At 58.2% G+C, this 8,550-nt stretch overlaps 1 protein-coding gene across 4 annotated transcripts in view; it reads right to left on the bottom strand.

Moving 5' to 3' along the window:
• Positions 1-7,920, bottom strand: part of PATZ1 (POZ/BTB and AT hook containing zinc finger 1) — a 21,288-nt gene extending 13,368 nt beyond the window's left edge. For 3 of the 4 annotated variants that reach the window (XM_017499538.2, XM_017499540.2, XM_017499539.2), the window contains exons 1-2: positions 5,910-7,920; positions 4,489-4,552 (exon numbers count right to left, since the gene is read on the bottom strand). In XM_017499538.2, the coding sequence (XP_017355027.1) occupies positions 4,489-4,552; positions 5,910-7,180 (1,335 nt within the window). In that variant the 5' untranslated portion in view covers positions 7,181-7,920. Of the gene's footprint in view, positions 1-2,251; positions 3,261-4,488; positions 4,553-5,909 lie in introns of those variants that run through there. The other variant, XM_017499541.2, reaches the window with a different exon arrangement.
• Between the last annotated feature and the right edge of the window lie 630 nt (positions 7,921-8,550).

The following is an 8,550-nucleotide window of genomic DNA, read 5'->3' as shown; positions in this document are numbered from 1 at the left end:
AAAAAAAAAAAAAAAAGAAAGAAAGAAAAAGAAGAAAGAAGCACCATGGATGCTTGCTCTCATGGCACAGGTGGGCCCCACCCCAGCCAAGGACCTCATGACCCAGTGACAGGCCACAGTGGCAGAAAACACTCAGAGCCTCTACACAGCCCAGCAGTCTATAATTAGTAAACCAGGGCAGGGGCTGCATGAACACTCCACCCCAGGAAAGAGAGGTACACCTGTTGGTTTATTTGGGAACAAGAGTTAGCTCTGCCAGGCAGTGACCCAAAGATCACCCCTCCAATGGTGAGAGAGAATATGTTCTAAGCCTCAGAACTCACAGGAACAAGTGGATCAAGTGTAAGAAAATGAGGCTGAGGCCAGGTGCAGTGGCTCATACCTGTAATCCCAGCATTTGGGGAGGCTGAAGTGGGCAGATCACAAGGTCAGGAGTTCGAGACCAGCCTGGCCAAAATGGTGAAACCCCATCTCTACTAAAAATACAAAAAAAATTAGCTTGCCGTAGTGGCGGATGCCTACAGTCCCAGCTACTTGGGAGGCTGAGGCAGGGGCTGAAAGCACATTCAGGATTCTGTCCGCCACAGTCCCTAGGAGAAGGAGCCACAAGAGGGATAGGAAAGAGATGCCTGGTTTCTCTTGCCAACCTTCTTTTGGGATCTGTTCTCTAAAGGCTTTGCCTGTCATGCTTTGCTACCTAAAGATGACAGACAGCCAAACTTCAATTATCCACAAGTGGCTTATCCATTTGGAGATTAGCTAAGCAAAATTAAAATCTCAGACCGGGCTGGCTTCCCCCAGCCTGTCCTCCATTGATTATCTCTCAAGGAATGAAAGCTAACTTTCGCCTGAGCAAACAGAATTAGGAATGTAAATCTGCTGCTGGGGGAAAAAACACAAACATGACAAAAGCTTTCCCTGTGTTACAAAGCCAAGCTAAAGTGATTGTTGACTTCTCTGTGCCAGGATTGACCCTCTGTGGCTGCAGTCCCCAGGTTTTCTGGGGAGCCTGTGAAAGTCCGAAGTCTAGGCACAGCGTAAGTTCAGACAACACAGAACATGAAAGAGCTTGGTTACACAACCCAGAAGAGAAGGGGTGGAGGGAGACAGATCTCAAAGGGAACATCCAGAACTTCCATGCTGGGGCCTCAGGAGAAAAGCATTCTTTGTCCTAGAGATAAGAGAGAAGATAGAGGCTGATGTGAAGAGATCAAGCCAGGGGCAGAATGCTGTGACTGCCTGTGGCACTCAAAAGAGCTGCCCTGCCCGCAGCCCTGCACTTAGACACCCTGCTGTAGTTAGGGGCCATGCCTGCCAGGTCATGGCCCACTCTCCCTGAGTGCAGGTCATCACCACTCAACACTAAGCCCCAGTCTTGCTGCCTTCACAGATTTCCTAAAGCTTTTCTTCCTAAGGATTGAGCAGCTTGGGAATGGGGCCCAAATGGTACCAAGGGCACTAGTGCACACCCCTACCCTTGGTGGCTCTTGAACTCTGGAAGCCTCAAGGGTAGTCTGAAGCGGCCTCCTCCCACAGCCCTGGAAAACTCGTAAGGGCAATGCATTAAGGTCCAGCTCTCTAGGCTTTTCTGGCCCCCTTCTTCTTGAGCATATGCCCATCTCAATTCATCCTTCTCTAACCAGCCCCCAAGAAGTGGAGCCAGTGGAGCTAGGGAGGAGATCTCAACTGCTCCAGACTCTCAGCTTCAGGTTGAACTCCAAGTGGGGGAAATGTCCCAGCCCACTAAGCTCATAAATCCAGCAGTGCCTAGGGCATCTGGGCCAGTTAAAGACACTTAGGCCAAGCCCCAAGGAGACATCCCACTGTCAAGCCTGAGGCTTCCTGCCCCTGCGGCACTAGTCTCTGGAACTGGCCTCTTTCTCTCTGGCCTCAGGAGGGGATGAGAGGTATGGACTGTGCCTAGTCAGTGGGTGGCCCAAGGAATGAACTCTCAGAGAGATGTCTCTTCACCTCTGATGTTTTCAGCATCCCCACACCATGCCAAACAGATGCCCCTACTGTTTAACCAAGCCCAGGCACACCCAGCTAGCCAGCCCAGAGCATGAGAGCCAGCAGGTCTTCACCTGCTGGGTCTCTGTTAGGGAAGTTCTGGCTATGGGGCTGGAGGTGGGGCCAGCAGGTCTATGAGGGTGTATGTTGGAGGGGCAGGGCAGGAGCGCGTTTGTACACCAAGGGACAGTGATGTCAGTGTTACGACACAGACCAAGGACAAAACACACAAAGCCTCAAATGTTAGAATGAAAAATTTTATCATCACTCCTGTTCACCCCGCAGAGTCTGCGGGGTGCTAAAGGGCACACCAGTGGGATCCCAGGAAGGGGGTCTATATCTGCTTTATCAGCCCCCAAAGCCATATATTGGGGTGGCCCAATATAAAGCTACTCATTAGTTTAGTTCCTGAGCAGACTTGCTAATAAACCTCAAAACACAAAAGTCTACTTCACTAGCCAGAAATGAAAGCAGGAGCTAGATCTGAGTGGGAAGGGAAGAGGGCAGCATGGGTTAACTCTAGTTGGAATTGTGCCAGAGTCTTCTCTGGAGGCCAACTCACTCCTGGAGTTGGGGGAGGAGTGGTCAGGCCCCAGTCTAGAAACCCCAGGCCTATGGGAAGTGATGCCAGGGGAGGGGAAGCAGATAAGCTACTGGCTAGTTCCCAGGAAGGCACCAAACTCCAAAATCACACAGGCAAGGACAGATACCCAGGTGTGCCACCTGTGAAAGGGGGGAAAAGGCAAGAGAGCCCAGAAAGAAACTTGGATGCTATAGGGGGATCCAGAAAGGTGCTCCTTGCTACCCCCATTTGGGGGCTCTGAGATGGGAAAGACTCCAAGTCGCCCAGGGAGGAGCTGCACATGGTGGGCAGGACTATAACCCTTCTAGCCTCTCCCAAAAGCAGGGGTCTCAGGCCAGCTGCCACTCCTGTTCCCCTCCACTGTCAAACCTCTCCAGGGAGGCCCAGGCTAGCCAACAGGCCACTGGGTAAAGGCCCTGCTTCCCTCTGGGGCGGTCCAGCCCTGCCTCAGATATCCTGGCGGAGCTGGGCAGAAGAGAGCGTTGCTGGAGTGTGCTGGGCCCAGGTTTTCAAGGGCTGGGAATGATTTTTTTAGAGAAAGGGAAAAGGCGGTGTCAGGAACTGAATGGGACGACCTCCACAAAGCAGGCTGGGCAAAGTCCCATGATGGCAGGTCGCTAGGAAGAGGTTCCAGGGGCGGCAGGCCGCTGCTGCTCCCAACCCACACCTGGAAAAAGGGCAGAGAGTGCAGGTTACCCCCCCAGGCCACCGGGCTTGCCCCCACTGCCCTCTGGGCTCCTCCTACTCTGCCCGGGCTGCTCAGCACACTACCTGAGTCAGAATGTATGCTCTGTGATGAGAGAATCAGAGACAGAGAGAGAGAGAGAGAAGGTAGCAAGGCAAAGACAGATCCCAGCAGGCCCACCCTGGGTTATCCTCCTCCAGGGAGACTGCTTAGCCCAGCACCTGTGAACACTGTCCATGCCTAGCCCCCAGGGGCTCCGCCCTACTTACAGCACATTCATCCCTCCCTGCCGATCTCCCTGAACCCTCTCCCCTTGCCACCAGGATAAGGAGAAGTAGGTTATCATATCAGAGGCTGTAGAGCGCACCCCACACTCACGGCTCGCCCTCAGTTGGTGGGAACTTGGCATGGGAGAGGGGAGATAACCAAGCAGAAGACAGAGGGGTGTTCACTATCCACACAGGAAGGCTCAGTGGCCAGGAGAGGAAACTCAATCTTCTGGGCACCAGCAGGGCCCCCAGATATTGTTCAAGCAGGTAAGCCAAGGGTGAGAATCTATCTGATCCAGGCTTCCCTACCTGCTACTTTGCAAAGAGCTCAAGAGAAGAGGAGACTACCTTGCTCTCCAGTCTCTCAGAAACCCTGGCTCAAGATGGGTTAAACAGATGCCAATGTGGGAGAGGGGACCACCCACTCCCTACCTCCGACCTCCCCCACTTCCTTGTGACCTAAGCTAAGGGGACTCAGGAAGAGATCTAACTCCGGTCAGAAAAGGAGAAGAGTGGTTGGCTGGACCACCAGGAGTCCTTTTAAAAAAAATCTGCAGTCCCTACAAACTGCTGGGAACCAACAGCCAGGCCCAGCACACTGCCGCATCTCCCAACACAACATCTGTGCGATATGGCCCACCATCCAAGGAGCCAGCAAACACCAGGAGAGGAAAGCCAAGCAACAGAGTGAAGGCAAAGACAGGATGGGAACCAGGACCAAGCAACCAGGAAGGGGGAACATCAGCCGTGGGGGAAGGGGGACTGGGGGAAGAACAAAGGAGGAAAGCAGAGGGAGGGTGGAGGAACAGAGGAGGGGAGGTGTGCAAAGCGGTGGGCAGTCAGCCGGGCCCCCGGCACACACGGCAGCTGGCTCATGGCTGCAACCATGAGAACAACAACATCTCCTTCAGCCCATCTCTCTGCCCTGGCCCAGCCCCTACCTGACACTTGTGAGGCCGCTCAGAAGTGTGCACCTGCTTGATATGTCCATTCAAGTGATCAGGCCTGGAAAAGAGAGAACCAAGAGGGACTTTAGAAACTTGGCCAGACCTCACCACACAGGCACACATGCATACGTGTATACACACTCACTGCTGGAGAGGACTGCCTCTCCCCCACCCCAGCATGACAAAGACAAAGTCACTACCCAGATCTGGCTCCACAGGCCCAGGCCTCTCTGCCCTGGTTTTCTCTGGAGGGGGAAGGGAGGTGGGCACTTGTCTCTGATCTCCTCCCCACCCCCTCAACTCCCCCCACCAGAAACTCAATGATTTCTAGGACCAGAGGCGGTAGCAGTAGAATGAGACAGAGCTGCCTCACTGCAGCCTTTCCAGGAGGGGTTATGTGTGATTCATTGTCCAGACTAAAGCCCCTTAGAAACTCAGCATTCCCCTCCCCCAGCCTCTCCCGCCACGGGCAGCCAATGAATGCCACCCGGATGGAATTCAGTCCCCAGAGGCCAGCAGTGGAGCCTTAAGTCCCCAGCTGGGCTGGTAAGCCAGATGCCCGCCTGAGCAGGTGGGCAGGGTCTGCCTGACCGGTAAGACTGGTTCCCGGTTGGGGCCCCTCTGAGGGAGTTCTCCATTCCTGTGTTCACATGCACAAGGTCCTCCAATCCAAGTTAAAACCAGCCTTTTAGGAGAAAAACAAAACAACCCTCTGCTCCCAGACAAGCCCTCAGTTCCCCAACAAGCTAACTAGAAAGTGAACCTACATAGAGATCCTGCCCCGCTTTCTTTCTGTCCTGAGAACAAAAAGGAGCTCTGTGGGTCCCATTAGGCTCTAGAGCTACCAGGTCAGAGCAGATCAAAGCTTTTGCTTATAAGCAGTAGCTCTGGATGCCCAGCTCTGTGTCCCATGATCCCCAGGTGGTGTAAGAGGCATGGCTGGAGTCTACTGATCAGGATGGCCAGTGTTCCATGTTGGGGAATCTGGTGCCTCAGGAGTGCAGGGAGTCCCAGATGCACTTGTTCCAGTCCCTCCCTCGGCAGCCATTCAAGCGGGGAAGTCGCTGAGGAGCCCAGTCTCCCGCCCCCAGAGGGGGCCCCACGCTTGGTGCCAGAAACACAAAGGGAGCCCAGGGAGAAGAATGGTGAGGTCCGGTGGCTCTGGCCTGAGGAATCCGGCCCCAAGAGAGACAACAGGGCACACTTAGTGTCAAAGAACTTCCCTGAGGGAAGAGAAAACAGGTCTCGGGCATACCATCTCAAAATAAGGGCCCTTAAATCACTCTTCCCAAGCCTTGCACGGCTCTATAAGGTCAAGTAACCCACTACAAATCCCACATCCCCAGATCTTGGCAGGAGCCTTCTCAGGACTAAGATACAAAGTGGCAGGGGAGGAACAGGGGGCCTTTCCTCACCTGGAGAAGCCTTTCCCACAGCTCTGGCAGATGTAAGGCTTGCCCACAGACCCATCATGAGACCGCACATGGTAGGACATGCGGTCTTTTCTCTTGAACCGCAGCCCACACACAGGGCAGGAATAGGGCTTCTCCCCAGAGTGGGACAGCTTGTGCCGATTGAGATGATACACATCACGGAAGATCTTGCCGCAGATCTCACAAGCAACCTGCTTCCTGGTCCGGCTCCTCTTTCGGGGACCATCGGGGTCTTCAGAGATGGGTAGCCCATTCTCACCCAGCCTGGGAGGTGGAAGGTCGATGTAGCCCAGCTGGAGGCTGGTGACACCGTGCTGGGCCTCGTGCTGCCGGAGCCGGTTGGCATCAGTGAACACCTTCCCACACAGGCCGCATGGAAGGATGCCTGCCTCCCTCAGGCCCCCTGGAGACCCAAACATTGAGTCCAGCAGGTTGGCCTTCCTTGGGCGGCCCCGGCCTCGCTTGCCAGTCAGGGGAGGGGCACTGGATGCCACACTGGGGAATGGGGAAGTCAGCAGTTGGGGAGATAGGGGTCCAGCCACCATGGGCAAACGGTCCACCCCAGGTAACACAGGCAAGGAGGCTTGGCCTGCAATGGCTGCACCAGCCGCCCGAGCTGCCTCCTCCTCTGGCTGCATACTGCCCGCGATTCCATTGCTGTTGGCTGCCAAGGCTGCCCCATTGGTCATGTCCAAAGGGAAGCCCAAGTCCGATGTCCCAGGGGGGCGAAAGAGCATGATATCGGCGCGGGCAGGGGGTACCAGGATCTGCACGTTGGACTGTTTGATGACTTCCTGGCAGATCTCGATAACCGACCTCATCAGCAGGAACTTGGCGGCCGTCATGAGTTCGGGAAAGCTCTCCAAGCGCACCACAATGCGGGATGTGTAAGCAAAGTCCAGAATGTCCCCGAATACCTTGGAGCTGATAGTGTGCATCTCCAGCTCCCGGCTGCCCCCGGCCCCGCCGCCCGGGGCTGCCGTCGCGCCCCCCACATCAGCCGGACCCCCGTCCGCAGCTCCGCCGTCGCCCAACTGGGCACTGAACACCGACTCAAAGTACTCGCTGCAGGCGGCCAGCACGGCGCGGTGCGCTGGGAAGCTCTCATCGCCTACCCGCAGGAGCACGTCGCAGAAGCGCCCGCCGTTTTTGCGCTGCTGGTTCAGGTTGTGCAGCATCTCAGTGCTGTGTCTGCTCACCTGGTAGGTGTAGCAGCCCGACGGGCCGCAGGAAGCGTCGTTCACCCGCTCCATGGCCGCCGCCCCCTCCCACTAGCCCGGCCGCCGCACCTGCCCGCCCCCTCCCTTCCCCTAGGCAGCGAGAAGTGGGGCGCAGCAGACGTGTCCACACTCCCCACACGTGCCGGCCCGGGGCTCTGTAGTCTCGCAGGTGCGCTGAGCGTACACGCCCCCAGCCCGGATCGGACTGTCTAGACTGCGGGGTGCACCACCCCCCGACACATAGCCAACCCCCGCCCTCGCTGGACTGCGCGCTGCTCTCTTCTCTCCGCCCGCCCGTCTCCCCTTCCCGGTCTACCTTCCGGGGGGGTGCGCGAGCAAAGAGGTGCGCCCCTCTAGCAAACGCGCCTGCCACCTCCCCTCCCGCCCGCCAGGCGGCGCCGGCGCGCAGCCAAGAGGGGCACGCGCACGCGAGGAGGAGGAGGAGTCCGCCGCGCAAGCGCAAGCGCGCGCGCCGCGGCTTTTCCCGGGCCCGCTGGGGGCGCGCGCTGCGTCCCCTGCAAAGCGCGAGCCGGGGCGGGGGCGCCGGAGCGGAGGAAACAAAAGGCGAAGGCGGCGGCGGCGGGGCGCGCACGGGGGCGGCGGCGCAGGCCGGATCCCGGAGCCTGGAGGGCGGTGGCGGTGGCGGCGGTTGGAGCGGGCGGGCGGCGGCAGCGGCGTCAGAGTGGGCCCTTCCCCGGGCCGGGAAAAGGCGGTGGCGGAGCGGCGGCGCTGCGGCCCCGGGCTCCGTGTGTTCGGAGCGGAGAAAAGATGGCAGCGGCTGCACTTCCTCTTGCACTTTCACCCCTGGGGGGAGGAGAAGGAGGGGGCGATACCAACAACACCCCCCCCTTGCTTGCAGAAAAAAAAAGAAACAGCGAGCTCGGAGTGGGGGCCCCCGGCGCCCCGGTCCTTGCACGTGCGCGCCCGGATGCCTAGCCCGGGCCACCCGGCGCTGCAAACTTTCCACTTTCTTTGTGCCGAGCGCCCCCCCCTCACCAAGCCGAGGATGCACGTCCCCCCTTCCCTATTTATACACCCCCCCGACAGCTCTGCTCCCCCCGCTTCCTGCCCCCCCTCCCCATTCCCCAGCTCCGCCAATGCTAGAGCAGCCTGAGCCCCCGTCCGGCCCCCGCCTCCCCACCCCGCCCGCGGGGCCGGGGGCTGCAGTCTCAGCCCCCCCGGACCAATGCAAACGTAGCGCCGAGCCAGCAAACCAGCTCCCACTGCCCCTCCCCTGCCCGCTGAGAGTGGCGGCGAGCGCGGGTGGGGGGGGGGCAGGAACTGAGGGGTGCGGATCAGGGCCCCCCAGCCTGCGATGCGCACTAGCAGGTCGAGCGGGCGTCGTCCACGCTTCGGAGCCCCGCTTTCATGCGCGAAATCCCCAGAAGTCGTCTGTGACCGCC

Source organism: Cebus imitator, unplaced genomic scaffold, assembly GCF_001604975.1.
Source record: "Cebus imitator isolate Cc_AM_T3 unplaced genomic scaffold, Cebus_imitator-1.0 Scaffold258, whole genome shotgun sequence".
Classification (NCBI taxonomy): domain Eukaryota; kingdom Metazoa; phylum Chordata; class Mammalia; order Primates; family Cebidae; genus Cebus; species Cebus imitator.
Note: the sequence above shows the minus strand (reverse complement) of the source record. Positions and strands in the feature narration are given on the sequence as shown.